The following is a 17968-nucleotide window of genomic DNA, read 5'->3' as shown; positions in this document are numbered from 1 at the left end:
TTTTCATTCTCATTATTCTGTGCCTCACCCACAAAACACAATTGTTTTGGTGAGGGACGCTTTCGGCGGCTTCTCCGGGAACACTTTAACGGGTATTTATGGAATGGGTTAGCACTCCAGAGCCCTAAGTAGAATATAATGTCTATAGGCTATAAGCGCCTTCAATAATTTCATTGTGTTTTTTTGGCCATGCTTAGTCTAATTATTAATATAATAATAATATATAGGCTATGTCTATTCAATAATAAGTACGCTAAGCACAGCCTACTATTAATAATAGGTTATGTGTGTGTTTAATTATAGCCAAGCTTAAGTTTATTTGTTAATTAAGTCTCCATGTAATACTTAAATGAGCCGTGTTACGTAGGCCTAATGATGAAGCATAATCCTCTTAGCGCACTTCAATATTGCATTCTTGAAAATCACATATTATGTCAATGCATGGCTTGTGCTGTTGATTCTAATACAGTTTTTTTTAAACCCATAGAAAAAGAGATTGAAACGCGTCGCGAAGCTTGTAGATCTTCTACTTTTGATGCATGATGCTGTAGTTTGATCAAGTAGGCAGTAGGGTGTTAATTTACGAAAAAACACACATAGGTTAAAATGTGGAGATAAGAGGTTTCTGCCCGACAGCAACGATATATTACATTTTTAAAGAAACCTGCCCAACATTGCCACACAAATGCACTTTTACATGCACGCACACACGCACTCACAAACGCACGCACACACACCCACGCGCACACGCACGCACGCACGCACGCACGCACGCACGCACGCACGCACACGCACACGCACACGCACACGCACACACACACACACAGTAGCAGGCCTATAGCACAGCTGTCCACATGACAAACGAGGGTGTGGACCTCAGTCTATTCAGCAGGTACGCAGCCTGACTACAGAGGGGGAAACCCCGTCTCTGCCTTTCCCTCGCCCACCTGCTCCTCTCTCTCTCTCTCTCTCTCTCTCTCTCTCTCTCTCTCTCTCTCTCTCTCTCTCAGTGGTGGAAAGTAACTAAGTACATGTACTCAAGTACTGTACTTAAGTACACATTTGAGGATTTTTTTAAACTTTACGGAGCATGTGTGTGTGTGTGTGTGTGTGTGTGTGTGTGTGTGTGTGTGTGTGTGCGCGTGCGCGTGCGTGTGCGTGTGCGTGTGCGTGTGTGTGTGCGTGTGTGTGTGTGTGTGTGTGAGAGTGCGTGCGTGCGTGCGTGCACTCTCTGAGTTATAGAACCGTGAGCATCCATTTGACTCCTAATCTCTCAGATTCTGCAGCAGAATCTGTCACACCACTGCCCTACACATATAGTGTGCTGTTGTTAGTAGGAATAAACACAGAACCACCCGGGAGGAGGTGGACTAGGAAAGGGGAGGAGCCAAACCCAGTTGCTGTTTCTACACAAAAAAGGAGGCAGTGCCCCCAGAGGCAAAAACAAAGAAAAAGAACATCTGTTTTGTCCCCTTTTATTTTTTTATGGGTTCCCAGATTGTTTGACTCCTAAGTATCAAATCTTTAGTTGAGGACCACCTGGAACCCCATCAAGGACCCCTGGAGGGTCCGCCGACGTGGAGTACCTCCGTCTTACATAACCAGTGCAGCACGTTGCATAAACGAGGACATGGCTCCGAGTTGGTCCAACCACTCCACACCACCGCACCGACTAGTGGATTGTGTGGACTTAGCAAGAGTCTTCTACGGGATATCAAGAATAAGTACAACTGACAACCTCCTACCCCCCTACCCCCCTCACCCCCGTGGGGCTAAGCAAGGCTTACCATGATCACAGCACGTTACGCTCCATTCTTACTTACAGAGGCCTCGCAAAGTAAATGCGGCGCTTAAATGTCACGTTGTTAGATTAACTCCACTAACGCTCGTTGCTTGGTATATGTATATCGTGCGGGCAAGGATTTAGTGAAAGCATGTTAATGGCCTAGAAATGTCAGGCTGGTGTACATGGAATTCTGTCCACGTATATACGCAGGGTTTCTTCCAGTGGTGCAAAGTACCTAAGTGAATTTACTCAAGTACTGTACTTAAGTACAACTTTGAGGCGCTTCTACTTTACTAAAGTATTTCCAATTTTCAGTACTTTTACTTCTACTACACTACATCGCAGAGGCAAATATTACTCCACTACAATTATTTGAAAACTTCAGTTACTAGTTACTTTGTAGATTTTGATTATTATTACAAAACATACATTAACCACTTCAGCCCTATTGGCTATTTGAAAATAGCGCTACGTCCTGGTTGGACGTAGCGCGTGGAAGGAACGCGTTATTCCAGCCAGTTCCTTCCCCCTCCATCAGGCGCCCCGGCCGGCCAGGGGGAGGCTGTATAGTGACCACGATTACTGCATGTTTTTGTGAGGGTACCTACTATAGGGAACACGGGAAGAACATGCAAACTCCACACAGAAAGGCCCTTTCACCAACCCCACCTATGGTGTGGGCACTGATGACGCGGAGGAGAGAACACGCCCCCCAGTGCCCACAGCGTCCCCTGTGGGAATCGAACCCAGGACCTTCTAGCTGTGAAGCTACAACACTACTGACTGCGCCACCGTGCCCCCGGTAGCCTATATTTTGATGCCAATACTTTTGTACTTTTACTAAGGTACATTTTTCTCACCGGAACTTCACTTGTAACAGAGTATTTCTACATTGCGTTATTGATACTTTAGTAGAATATGTGAGTACTTCTTCCACCACTGGTTTCTTCCCCCTGCGGCCTGAGGTATAATAATATATCGTCGGTGTCCGGGACGAACCAGCTAACTCCATTTTCAGCTTTTTGACTGGAGAATCCAGTCCTCTATCTCCTCCTGCAAGTTATGCCAGGAATTTCCTCTTAGCCCCGCCCACCTATAAAGCTTATTGCAGAGTGCACGCCTACAATTCAACGTCAGACATTCCACACACCTAGAATGGCAATTTGAGTTGCAGACACTGAGAGAACCAGAGGTCTTTTTCACAGCTAAGGCCGGCCTAGCCCCACCCCTTTCCACACACACACACACACACACACACACACACACACACACACACACACACACACACACACACACACACACACACACACACAACGGCCTGTGCAAGCAGATGCGCATTATGAAGTCAAAAATGAAAAATAGCAGCTGTAGATGAGAAATAAGTCTATATTTAGTTACTACATAACCTATTTATGGAAAACAAATCAGCAGAATGTTTATAAACAAGCTGCTAAATAACTGAACGGGCCGTCTGGTCGCTACCCCCCCACGCTGCTCTCCATGAGCCCGTCATAGGCCACTCTGTAACGGGGAGCACCACTCGGTGTTTCCCCATGCTAGAAATGACCAAAGCGAACTTAATACATCTTAATAAAAAAGCACAAACTACCTACTTCACAAGAATAATGTTGGTGTAATTAGGAGATTCGACAGGGAATATATATTTTATATACACAAATTAACAAGTTAAAGAAAAAATCATGTTGCCGTATTTCCTGTTATTTCGCGGACGTTCAGCTCTCGTCTCGCCGCTCAGCTGCTGCTGTCTCGGGCAGACTGAGTGCGGGAGTCCCGCTCCCTCCAAGGCCGGAGCCCGTAGACAGACAGATATATATATATATATATATATCTATGTGTCTACGGGCATCCCTTTGATGCTTCGCTTTTAGTTGAGCGACATATACACTGACTATTTAGGAAAAAGAGAGAGACACACGTGTGTGTGTGTGTGTGTGTGTGTGTGTGTGTGTGTGTGTGTGTGTGTGTGTGTGTGTGTGTGTGTGCGTGCGTGCGACACACATGCCGTGCTCCTCTCCTTTGCCCGAGGAGAGGGTTCGAAGGACAGCACGTACATGCCAATTCAGAGCTCCTAGACCAGTGGTTCTCAAAGTGGGGTCCGGGGACCCCCAGGTGTCCTTGAGGGGGTAGGGGGTCCCCAGCAAAAATGTGTTAATACAGCGTCACAATAACTTTAACCTTTCATACTTTGGCTATTCAAAAATAGCAGATATACAAGCTCATAGCGCGGCACCGAGTGCCGTGCTATGAGCTTGTAGATCTGCTACTTTTGAAAAATCGTGAAAATGTGTGCAAACCTTTGAATATATATATTGTTAAAGACAACATTTGTAACTCAAGTCTTTGCTTCTGGGGGGGGGGTCCCTGAAACAAAATATTTTAGATGGGGGTCCGCGGCCAAATACATATAATTTTGGGGGTCCTGGAAAAGTTTGAGAACCACTGTCCTAGACCTGGACTGAGTTTAACAATCTTCAATACTTTAACATGCACAGCTACTAAATAAAAACATTCATATAAATTGCGAATGCTGCGGGAAAAGCACCAGAGAACCTGCTGCCTACACCAGCTTGAAAATAGCAGATCTACGAGTCGCCAGTGGGGCATCTCCTCACGACCGCATCGCGACCACCGGGCGGCCGACTGGAGCTGTGTTTAAACTTCTGTTCTCAATTATATTGTTTAGTTTGTTGTCTGTCTATAGATGTACATCTGATAGATTGAAAACTTTAATATTCTGTTATTGTGGGCGTGTGTCGGCGTTCAATGGTTACAGGGGGACAGTGACAGAGCTAAAGTAACTAAGTACAAATACTTAAGTTAAGTACTGTAGCCTACTTAAGTACTTAGGTATTTTTTTTACTTTACTGGAGTATTTCCAATTTTCAATACTTTTGCCTCTACTCCACTACATCCAGAGGCAAATATTGTACTTATACTCCCTGGCACGCCGACTTGTGTGCGTGGCCATGGGGGCTGAACTTGATCGCCACACTTTTAATCCGATCGACGGCCATTTCCTCATACAGTTACAATGTATCAGAGTGCAATACACCTCCCAACCGCTAGGGTTGCTTAGTTGAATGCATGGAGAAAATTCGGAGAAAGAGGCCACTGATCGAATTAGAATGCTTTTCATTGAACAATACGGAAGACACGGGTACTTCTGACGGCCCGTATATAATTGTAACATCCATGGCCATGTGGTTAGCACTTTATATTTGAAACCTGAACGTTTATGTAGATGTACGGGTTGTAATGGAGAAAGTGCAAAAACCAGGTTGACGTTCAGCCATGACGCTGATGACGGACGATGCGATCGTGTTTCCACAGTGTTTATTTTCTTCTGTATAGTTATTGTTTGGACAATGTGTCACCTGAACTACTACAGTACTAGGCTAATGTTAACCTTGCTAGTTATAGTGTTATGTGCACACTACAGTAGGTCTATGTACATTATGTGAAGGCCTGTTATGTGCGCAATAGGCCTAGCCTACCTTTATTTGACAACTTCAGTTACTAGTTCCTTTGTAGATTTCGATTATTATTACAAAACTTACATTAACCACTTCACCTTCATATACATTTCGTCCATTCGAAAATAGACGATCTACAAGCTCACAGATCTTGTAGATCTGCTATTTTCAAAAGATGTCATACATTTGACAACTTGTGCAATGGGATATTCTGCATAATGAGTAGCCTACTTTCTAGTTTTGGTACTTTAAATACATTTAGATACCAATGTTTTTGTACTTTTACTCAAGTACATTTTTAATTCTGGGCATTTACTTCTAACACAGTATTTCTACATTTTCTACATTAGTATTGATACTTTAACTAAAGTAAAAAATGTGAATGCTTTTTCCACTGACTGTATCCATGTCCAACGACCACAAGGTTAGTGCCAGGGACCAGCATAACATTTGTGGTCTAAAAATGTTTGCAAAAACATTCCACGTTTTTTACATTTTGTCACAAGTTTTTGTAAATCGCAGATCTACAAGCCCACAACGCGTCACACACTCTCACATTGGATAATGTGTCCTAGCTCTCCAGTCACAATGACATGTATTGTATGTCATTCTTTTCTTTTTTTTTTTTTTTCATAAATCAACGCTATTGAACATCCTTTACGTCTGTGTAAAAATCTAAACATTTGAACCAATGGAAAGTATTAAAAAGCGCCTCTGACGAAACCTCCCAACTCCATTGGATCCTCAAACTGTCTGTCAAAAACAAACAACTCCCCCTCTCTGCTCTGTTGCAGCCTTTTCACAACACAGAACAGAGCGCTGCGCAGTGAGCGAGGAGGAGTATCACGTAAACAAACTCCCCGTAGTCTGTTAAAACTATGCAGTGTACCTGTTTATCAAACTTAGCACTGACGCTAATGTTATGAAAACAAGTAATTATATTTCTAAAATCTATGAAGTGTTTAATGAAGAGAGCAATGTGACAAGAAGAAAGGAGTTCATAGCATTTCTGTCGCGACTCGCGTTAGTTCTACTGAAACTCCAATTCTGTGAACCCCTCTTTGCAAAAGTTATTGTAATATTTAAAGTCCTGTTTATTATTGTTGTTGGCCTATATAAGTGTCATGAAGCATCAGGGCATTAATTCACACGTTGTTGTGATGCATTGTGAGCTTGGAGATCCATTGTTAGCTTTTGGGAATTTGTACCCTTTTGAAACCCCTCTCTAAGCAGCAAGTGGAGCTATTGTTGTTTGGACTGTCGTGTACACCTAACTCCATTTCAGCTTGATTTCTGCTCGTCTGAAACTACTATCTCCACTTGCGCTGGATTTGGGTAAAGTGGTGATAATATAATGACACATGCAAGTATCTGACAATATATAAAGTCACTATACCAACTTTGATGAGGTAGTATTGCTTTTGTTTTAAAAATATAAGGTTTTCTTCGTTTCCTGAAAAACGTATATTTTGTTTTTTTGTTTCCTGAACAATGAGCGTTTTGGAGTTAGCAGGTTTGCACTGGACAGCAGAGATATACATCTTTGTGGAGATTGTTGAGTTGAAAGAGACGTTGGTTATAAAAGATCACATCACATTGCAGGCACTCATTCAGCTTATCTGCCTGTGCTGTTATGAAATGTATGGTTACAGGGAAGCAAAATGGAGGAATGGGCAGGTATGTGTGTACTGTATGTCATAATGTGTGTGTGTGTGTGTGTGTGTGTGTGTGTGTGTGTGTGTGTGTGTGTGTGTGTGTGTGTGTGTGTGTGTGTGTGTGTGTGTGTGTGTGTGTGTGTGTGTGTTGTGTGCGTGCGTGCGTGCGTGCACACACTCGCTTATTTGTCACATGCATTTGTGTGTGTGAGCGTGTGTGTGCGTGTGTGTGGGGGAAGGGGGGTGGGCGGTGTTGTGGGGCAGCTGGAAATGTAGATAGGCTGAAACTCAATACATGTTGACATAATGCTAACAGCATGTAGGCCTGCTGAGTTTATAGCAACAAAAGATGCTTTGTTTCTCCATCGATCCTTTAAACTCCAGATAAAATGGAGGTTTCCTCAGAAGAGGTACATTTTCCAACATGATGGGGGACCCTTCTTGTTTACACATGGTAATGAGGACAGCAGTGTGTGGTCACACATGAATAGCTGTGGGCTTTTAGTTGCTTGTAAATCCGCTGTAGCAGAACAGTTTACGTTATGCCAGCATTGTCACTGGTGACTGAACGAGACACAGGGTTATTTTAGATAATCCATTAAGACCAAAGGCCCATTCTATAAATGCCTTCTAAACCAGTAGTTCCCACACTTTCAAGATTTTATAAAAAAAAAAAAAATAGCAGATGTACAAGCTGACGCGCTGTGATATCTGCTATTTTTGAATAGCCAATGCTAAAAATCAAAAAATGACACAGATGCTTTCCCGGTTTCAATGGGATAATCCCTTGGAAATGTGTACAGACTGAAGGCAACACATGCACACAATTCAGTGTGACAGCCGATGTTTATTGCAAAACACTGACACACATTTCATGGAGATTCGTTCATTCACTCCCGCAGCTGCCAGATTGGATTTTTAACGCTCTCATATTGTTTGTTACAATGATCATATTCAGGGGTTTTACCACTGAAATCACAGACACATCATTTTCCTAAACAAAATGGTCCTATACGACCAGAGATATACTGAATATGGATTTGTTATCAACGCTGGGAATCTCTTTTGTTTTGATAACCCGTACATTGTGGTGTCATATTATGGAAAGTGTTGACAATTTATTGAGGAAGATTAAAGCAGAAAAACAGCATTACAGTAGCATAGCTCCTATAGCCTCCAGCAGGGCTAAAGCACATCCAGAGCACCAATGTCTAACCCTTCTTATACACAGAGATGTTGTCCTAAATGGTCATTGCTACACTAAGTGACAGTACAAAAATGCTGACTGGTTAAAACCCATTAAGACCTTCCAAATCAGTAGTTCTCACACTTTCAAGATTTTTCAAAAATGTTCAGAAATAGCAGATCTACAAGCTCGCAGCCTAGCACAAAGTGAGGCGCTGTGAGCTTGTATATCTGCTATTTTTTAATAGCCGACGATAAAATCTAAAATCACACAGATGCTTTCCCACCGCGATGGGACCATTGCTGTGAAGTTAAACCTCCATGGTTCAAATACAATTAAGTAGAACAGAAATGATTTTGAACAGATTGGTATTCTAAAAAAATCTATTATAGTCAGCAACAGTCATTTTGAAGCAACATGCCTATCTTTCTCCCCCGTCCGCCGGCCTGCAGTTATAGAATCCAGAGACAAAGCTGTTGGGCCTGCTATCAGTAGGTGATCAACATTATGTTTCTACATACTGTAGGCTACACCAAAGAGTCTAGGCTTAGACTCTTTTAAGCGTTTTGATACTTAGTTTTTGATGCTGTCGAATTAGTTGCTTTCCAAGGCTCCAAACTCAGTCACACACACACACAAGCACCATTCCCGTGACTGATGAAATATTCATGAGGTTTACAAACATTTCAAATAAATGATAAAAGAAAAAATGGGTCATGTTTTCTTTGTTCTTCCTCAGTATTTAACAGCAAATCTAACAAAAGGAGAGGGAGAGTGAGTGGCTGTGTGTGTGTGACTGACTGACTCTGGCCAAACTGGTGCTGAGTGTTTTGCAAAAAAGACCTCCACAGACCAAGTACAAATACCAAATACATAAGTGGTAACCACCCTTAACCTAGTGTGCTTAACAAAGGTTCTGCCTACGTGGTGCTTATGTAGAGGCCTCTGTCTTTCCTGTCCCAAGGCAGATCATATACAATTTTAGTAGGAAAACATATCTAAATATTCAAAGGTTGCTCTGGGTAATCAAAATACAAGGCTGCAAACATAAGGCGACAGGTCGAAGCAATGTTTAGTTTAGTTTATTTAGCATATTGTTTAAAAAAATATAGAAACAATACATATCAAAGAAAACACGCTGCTGTGCAAGGAAAGGAAGAAGCCGGCAGGCTTATTTGGAATCCTTTCCTTCATGGAAGAGTCGTTAATTAACAAGGATTAAAAGTTCAATAAGAACAATACAAAATAATACAGTTTAAGGGGAGCAGGGGTGTAATAAAGAAATAAAAACACCAAAACTGCATAATGTGAGTGATTGGAAGGTGGAGTCAGGTAATGGGTTCAAAGGGAAGGAGAGACAGGGGGAGGAATACACAGACATCCCAGACAACAAAACCAAAACTATGTGGAACGTAACACAAGTATAGCAGTACAAGGGCATGTGTGTGCATGCGCATACATGCATTATGTTTATATATCGATGCATAATGCATTATACTCTATATACTGAATGCATCGATGCATCTGAGCATCTACATTGATCATAACGTATACATACATATATGTATGAGGGATTGATCACAGGTGCTGGATATGAGAGGGAATCCAGGAGCTAGAACGGAGGACATAAAGGAACAACACCACCTCACAGCCCGTTATGGAAGCAAGTGATGAAAGAGAGGAGCGAGAGACAATAAGGAGTCAGTGAGCCATGGAAGTGATAAGGATGAAGAGATGTTTCTAGATGACAACAGCGATTCTGAGCAGATCACCATCTGTGGCCCCCATGACACTATTGTTTTTATTGTATAGGACTCAGCTAAATAGGAAAGGAGAGAGATGGAGACAGAACAAGGGAGAGGTGGCGCTTCACTTTAAATGAAAAACTAGACTGATATAATAGGTAATAAATGAAGGCTTCGAAGGAATTTAATGAAGGTATTTGTGAAGTCACAGTTACCTTGACCTTTGACCTCCTTCTTTTTATCAGTTCATCATTGAGTCCAAGTGATGTTTGTGCCAGATGTCATAAAATTCCCTCAAGGCGCCTGTGTAAAATCACACACCGAGGCATAATTATATCCAGCAGCAGACTTTTTGCTCCCACCTTCTACCACCTAATGGTCATATGAACTTTTCTATAGCACTTTGATCCGCTACAGCAGGGGTCTTCAACGTTTTCAGGCCAAGGACCCCCTAGCTGAGAGAAAGATGAAGCAAGGACCCCCTACTCTATATTGTATGAAATAGTGTTTCAGATTAAAGTTTTTTTTTACTTAGTGTGCTCTTTTCTCCCTCTACACCTATAGACTCTTTGCCAAAAATAGCCGATCGACAAGCTCTCAACGCCTCGCAGCGCGAGGCGTTGAGAGCTTGTAGATCTGCTATTTTCGGCTAATGTTCCCCTCAGAAAAGGAATTCTAGGGTTCAAGTGGTTAATGTAAAAAAAAAAAATCATATCACACAAAGATTTGGCGGACCCCCTATAGTAGCTCTGAGGACCCCCTAGGGGTCCCGGACCCCCTGTTGAAGACCCCTGCGCTACAGGCACCTGTTCTCCACGAGCTCAACAGCAAGGGCCGCATATGGGGCAATGGTGTCCAACCCTGCGCTAAATCAAGTCGGAGTGACATTACTATTGTTGGTCAATGACGTTAATCCAATTCCAATACGACATAGATCCTAGAATCCGGAGCCCCTGATACACGCTGATATACCTCCCTGGCAGACCTCATTAAAACCCTCATCCCGATCCTGCATAGGGCAGCCGACTCCAACCTATCGGTGAGAGAGCGTTCTTCTCGGCAAGCATGCAGCCAGACTATATTTCACTAACAAATAACATCTGCATACTCCAGAGCCTAGAAAACCCCAGGAGCAACTGTCTGGACATGCAGATCTGGATCCCATGACCCTTAAATATCCCTCTCATAGACGGCCGGAGGCGTTGTACGACATGCCAAATAGAAGAAGATATCTCCATTTGGGCACAAAAGGGACACCGACAGACGTACAACAGGTACTCTCACATTATGACTCAGACATATTGGTGAGATTGGCGATGCGACGTAGGTGTGAGGGCCGAATCTCTAGTCCACCATAGGCTTGGCTGTTGTGGAAACTCCATATATTGATATGGCTGAGTCATTGTGATATCAGTGGGATGACATCATCATATAAGACAACGTCGACACGGCCCAGACCAGACTAAATGTATATCAGCGACAGACTTTTTTATGGACATGGAAGGCGTCTAAAACCTGCAGTTGACTACTTTGTGCTTTCGCTTGAGTTAAGCGATCTCTGGTTCTCACCTGCAAGTTCAATTCGAACACCAGTGCAGCAGGTCTTGTGTCAACCAGCAAAAAAATCTTATCTCCCAAAGCGTAAAACGTGTGATTACAATTCACCATAGCAACAAAATAAAATAAAGTGAATAGATAACAGAAATGGTGCTGCTGGCAGCGGCAGTGTGCACCAATGCAGGCAAGGTAATTTTGTCCCGGCAGTTTGTGGAGATGACCCGGATGCACGTCGAGGCTCTCCTTGCTGCTTTCCCAAAGCTGATGAACACTGGCAAGCAGCACACCTTCGTGGAGACCGACAGAATCCGCTATGTGTACCAGCCGCTGGGGAAACTCTACATGGTTCTCCTCACCACTAAGAACAGCAACATCCTGGAGGACTTGGAGACACTCGGGCTGTTCTCTCGTGTGATTCCAAAGTACTGTTCCGTGCTGGAGGAGAGTGAGATATCAGGGCACTGTTTTGACCTGATCTTTGCCTTCGACGAGATCGTGACCCTGGGCGGCTACAGGGAGAACGTGAGCCTGGCACAGATCCTGACCTTCACAGAAATGGACTCCCAGGAGGAGAAGGTGTTCCTCGCCATCAGAGAAACCCAAGAGAGAGAGGCCACAGCGGAGAGGGCGAAAAAGGCCAGGGAGATCGAGCAGGCCAAGAGAGATGCCAAACGGAAGAAGATGTCAGGGTTCAGCGGCGGCAGCATGACCAGCATGAGCTCAGCGTCTATCATTGAAGACAGCATTGTGAAGCCTGAGAGACCCAAGATGGCTCCAATCAGACCCAGTAGTTGGGGGACCAGTAAGGCTCTGAAGTTGCATCCCAGAGGAAAAGAGGTGGACAATTTTGTGGACAAGCTCAAATCAGAGGGCGAAACCATTATGCCTGCTGTGGGGAGGAGGGGCTCAGACACAACCAAAGGGCTGCCACCACCGGCCAACGTAGAGAGTGTGCACCTTTGCACGAGGGAGACGATCTCTTTGACGTGCAGCCGCGACGGAGGCTTACAGAACATGGAGGTGCTGGGTAAGCTCACACTCCGAGTCACAGAGGACAAGAACCAACGCATCCGTCTCATCGTCGACAACGACAGCAAGGGATTTGAGTTAAAGACAAATCCTCAGATGGATGAGAAGTTGTTCAAAGCCGAGTCAGCGATTTGTCTCAAGAACCCTGAGAATTCTTTCCCCCTCAACCAGGACGTGCTGGTACTGAAGTGGAGGCTGCAGACCGCGGACAAGTCACTCATACCTCTCACCATAAACTGCTGGCCTTCAGAGAGCGTCAGTGGGTGTGATGTCATCATTGAGTATGAGCTGCAGGAAGAAAGCCTCGAGCTCAACAACGTGTTCATCAGCATCCCAGTGCCGCCTGGTGTGGGTGCGCCAGTGATCGGTGACCTGGACGATGGTGAGTGCGAACACGACAAAAGGCTGAACGTTCTCCTGTGGTGCATTCCAACCATCGACGCCAACAACAAGAGCGGCAGCCTGGAGTTCAGCGTCGACGGCCACCCCGACGACTTCTTCCCCATCAACGTGTCCTTTGTGTCCAAGCGCAACTACTGCCACATCCAGGTTACCGAGGTGAACCACGTGGCTGGAGACACTCCTGTCAGGTTCTCTTCAGAAACCTCTTTCGTTGTCGACAAATACGAAATCCTGTGAACCATGGGGTCCTCAGAGTTACTACAGGGTACAGTAAGTACAGAGTTACTACAGGGTACAGTAACTACCGAGTTACTACAGAGTTACTACAGGGTAACGCATTCTCACTCCCAAGACGGCAAACGGGTGACCTCTTGGGACGGACGTCCCAAGAAATCAAACGTTTTACTGGAAGGGGAGTGAGAGTATGTTGTATGGGGGACCCGCCAAATCTTTTTGCAATTGGAACTTTTTTTACACTAACCATTTGAACCCTAGTGTCCCTATTCTGAGGGAAACATTAGCCAAAAATAGCAGATCTACAAGCACACAATGCCTGTGAGCTTGTAGATCGCCTTTATTTGGTATATATTAAGAGGTTTTGGTGTAGAGGGAAATCGAGCAGACCAAGCACAGAGGTAATGGTCAAGTATACTAAGTATTGAGGGTTTAAGTGATTAAATGTCTGAAAATACACAATAACATGGATCCAACATATTAAGAGAAAAGATCATGTTAAACAAATAAACACAAGCATTTAACACAAGCATTAATTTACACAACACTGATGATAGTGCTGTCAAACTAGTCTATGAATCTATCTATGAAAATGTTTAATCTTCAACACAATTGTATACAATATGTATCGGAGGTCCCTGCGTCATCTCTCTCTCAGCTAAGGGGTCCTTGGCCTGAAAAACATTGAAGACCCCTGCTGTAAACTAAGAAGGTAGTGTAGAACAAGACGGGGTCTAATAACGACCTGGCTCCCGTGTGGATCTCGTACTTAGCCACGCACGTAGCCATGCAGTCTATGACGTCAGGATTGCAAGTTATGGAAAGTGAGGATATTTAGCTGGCCCCCACTTTTCCAGAGGCATGTTTTAGGGTTAGGATTTAAGGTTAGGATTAATCTTAACACAAGTGTAAAGGTTATGGTTATAGGCATGTATTGGCGATGGTTAAGAGAATATAAGGGGATGAATAGATAAGAATCTCAGTACGAAGACGTGCGTGCGTGCGTGCGTGCGTGTGTGTGCGTGCGCACATATGCATCTTTTTGAATGGATGCATATTGCATAATGCATATATCAATGCATGTATCAATGCATCTCAGCATATTGATGACATAGGCTACTGAACAGTAGCCCATGTCATGTCTGTATGTGGGAATGATCACAGGCGTGCGCTGGATATAAGAGGGAATCCAGAAGCAGCAAGAACTGAGGACATGAAAAGGAACAACACTATCCAAAGTCCTGATGTCACTCACTATACCCGTGGGTCATGGCGTTATTTTTTTAATTGGAATTCCCATAGGCTAACCTTAGATATTTTTGGAACATATGACACGATCTAAGATTCCCCTATGGGAATCCCGCCGTGACCCAGGGGTATAGCGCTCTCTAGCGGCAGTGATGTCAGACTTCGATGCTCTATAAGGAGTCTGTGAGCCGTGGAGAAGGTGAGATGATGGAGAGATGTTCAGTTGACAACCTCCAGAGCAGACCATCTATGGCTCAAGACACTTTCCTTTTCATTGTAGGACTCAGCTTAAAGGGGCAGGAGAGCACAGAGACGATCAAGTAGAAAAAAACGGCAGAGAGTTGGTGCTTCAGTTTAAGGGAGAATAAAAGAGACATACCGTAATGTGTTACAACAAACAACCAGCTTTAAGAAGGGGAACAAACAAGTGAATGAACATGAAGCAAACTGCAGTATGCTAATCCATAACCCAGGTTTACAAGTACTGTATAGGGTAAGTGATTTTCTTTGGTTAAAATAAGTTCTAAATTGCTCTATAATCTGATAGTAATCACTGCCAGTGTTTGTTCAGTAACAGGAGTCTCCATGTCTCTCCAGCTCGTTATTAAACAGCAAATACATTTGCAGGTTGGGATACCAATTTTATCCAATCAGGAGAGAGAGCTCATACAGGATATATGGATTAAACAAGTCAAATTGGAAGTGATAACACAAAGAAATGAGCAGACACAATTGGAACTGAAACACTATAAAAAAGGAAGCTGATGAATGGCAACTCTAATGTAGGCTGACAGCGCATTGCAGGTTCGAGTCCCATTCCCGACGATCTTTGCTGCATGTTGACTCCCCATCTCTCTCTCCCTGTTTCCTGTCCATCTCCACTATACACTCTAAATAAAGGCAGAAAAGCCCCCAAAAATATCTTCCAAAAAAAAGTTCAAAATTCGCAGTGCTGCTGATTTTAAAACCAGGCCCACTCTTCCTTTTTTGTTTTTTCCCTGTGATGTTTAAACATGGATTGGATCCAGCTTCAAGCTTGTCGCTGTTTTACCCTTGTAGAGAGTAACCTTTAAGAATCCCTCGGGAAGAAATGTGAATGCACCTCATTATTTTAGTTTTTCAATACTGTGTAAAAAGAATTAGAAGATTATTAAAATATCAGATCTACAAACTCACAATGCGTCCCATTGCGACGCATTGTGAGCTTGTAGATCGGCTATTTTCAACTGGTTGAAATGTACTGTATAGCAACTGAAGTGGGTAATGTATGTTTTGTAATAATAATCAAAATCTACAAAGAAACTATAGTAAATAAAGTTTTCAAATAATTGTAGTGAAGTAAAAAGTACAATATTTTGTCTATTTTGTTTTGATATAGTGGAGTAGAAGTAAAAGTACTGAAAACTGAAAATATTCCAGTAAAGTAAAAATACCTCAAAATTGTGCTTTAGTACAGTACTTGAGTAAATGTACTTAGTTATTTTACACCACTGATAAATATACTCTATTTCAGTTTGTTACAGAGAGCAGGGCACCCAGACTGATACAATGTGATCGGACTTCTTACAGTAGAAATAAACTCTCCTACGTTTACACCAGGCAGGATTTGCAGTAAATCAGTGGTAGAAAGTAACTAAGTACAGTACAAATTTGAGGATTTTTACTTTACTGGAGTATTTTACATTTTAATACTTTTACTTCTGCTCCACTAAATCTCAGAGGCTAATATTGTACTTTTTACTCCACTACAAATATTTGAAAACCTTGGTTCGAGTTACTTTGTAGATTTTGATTATTATTACAAAACCACTTCAGATCTATATACACACTTTGGCAATTTGAACCGTATACAGTAGCAGACCGACAAGCTCACAACGTGTTGTAAAGCGACACATTGTGAGCTTGTAGATATTTGCAAATAATCTTTTATACATTTGAAAAGAGTACTTTTACTTTTGGTACGTTAAGTATGTTTTGATGCCATTACTTTTGGACTTCTACTCAAGTACATTTTGAATACGGGACATTTACTTGTAAAATAGTATATTTACATTGCAGTATTGATACTTTTACTCACGTAACAAATTGGAATACTTTTTTCCACCACTCAGTAAATGTATCGAAAACAAGTGGCAGCAGGCTTTGGGAAACGGTCCCCCAAGAAGGACCCTCACCATGGACTCACTCAACGCTATTATTCTTAAAAAATGAACTTGTTTGTCAACATGAACTCATCGGCCATGCAGGACAACAAACTCATCTATCTTTGATATCTTATGCCCGTCTGCATAATAATGTTGAAACGGGGCACCATCTGCTAACAATTTTTGCCGTCTCTTTGGCAAGCACACAGTAAGTTTGTCTCTCGTACTTGTGAACGCCCCTAAAATGCTGACGATAAGCTTCTGAGAATTATTCATAAGCCCTATTTGGATGCATTTAACAGTGTCATAGTCAGTGCTTTGGTTAAGTTTCAAAGAAGAATATACTTTCTACAAAAGAGACACTTCAGCATGCAGTAAGTGTCCAGGCATTACTAGGCCATTTCAAAGTGGTTGCCACCCATTCAACATCAGGAATATATTTCTCCATCATCCTTATCTACACAAGGAGGAACCATTATAATGTGATCTGCTGACATCAAATTGAGAATGTGACTCGTAATGGACAGGACGTGCACAGCAAGGCACCATGCATACGTTTTAGCTCTTTTAGCACGCGTTTGTGTTCCAACAATAATTGCCTTTCCTGCAGCTTACAATGTTTTTGTTTGTCTAACATTTGCTTCTCTTGAACAGCAAACTCTTTGAGCCTCAACTCATTTTTAAGCAGTTGTGGAGACGCCGAAGACAAATGAGGTTCCTCTACTCTATTCAAGCGAAAGGCTCGCTCAACTCGAGGACAGTCTTGAGAAGTTCTTGAATATACTGGGTGCAGATTCGGATAATACAAATATAGAAGAGACAATCCGCACTCTCTGTAACACTGATGAAGGCCTGCATGCCGAAACGTCTGTTCGGTTGACTGCTGCTGAGGATCTTAAAACATTATTAAAAAAGACTCCTAAGACTTCTACAGAGAGTGAGGTTTGTTTCTTCTCAATATACTCTACTCTAGTCACACGCCTTCATCAATTTGTACAACACTCAGAGTAACTTTCACACTTACTTTAAAACGTTTCTCACTAAACTCAACCTCATAATGGACAGCAAGCTTTAGAAGCTGATCCGTGGTCATCAGAAGGATTGTATCTAATAGCTCATCATGGGGCACTGCATTCCTCTGTGGCTGCAGAGGGAAATAGTTTACTCAGGAGATACTAGTAAAATAGCAAACAAGAACACATGAGGTGATGAACTCTCAAGCCCACAAGCCTCTAAAACAGTTGTTTAAGTGTGTCTGGTAGTAGGTTACTAATATATTGCTAGATAATATTACAGTGTTTGCTGCGATTGTTGACGTTATTGCTATGATTGAGCAAACCAATTGGAGAGAGAGAGAGTGTGTGTGTGTGTGTGTGTGTGTGTGTGTGTGTGTGTGTGTGTGTGCGCGTGCGTGCCAGCGTGCCAGCGTGCGTGTGCACACACACACACACACACACACACACACACACACACACACACACACACACA

The 17968-nt window shown here is 42.9% G+C and overlaps 1 protein-coding gene across 1 annotated transcript; it reads left to right on the top strand.

Annotated features, from left to right (window-relative positions):
* Positions 1 to 11570: 11570 nt before the first annotated feature.
* On the top strand, positions 11571 to 13091 carry LOC311058480 (coatomer subunit delta-like; the record flags this gene model as incomplete). Its single annotated transcript, XM_084075944.1, has 1 exon — positions 11571 to 13091. One exon carries the CDS (start codon positions 11571 to 11573, stop codon positions 13089 to 13091), a length of 1521 nt encoding a protein of 506 aa, XP_083932070.1.
* Positions 13092 to 17968: the final 4877 nt, after the last annotated feature.

Source organism: Gymnoscopelus microlampas (genome assembly GCF_963454915.1).
Source record: "Gymnoscopelus microlampas genome assembly, chromosome: 13".
Classification (NCBI taxonomy): Eukaryota; Metazoa; Chordata; class Actinopteri; order Myctophiformes; family Myctophidae; genus Gymnoscopelus; species Gymnoscopelus microlampas.
This window is presented reverse-complemented; position numbering and strand designations above follow the sequence as displayed.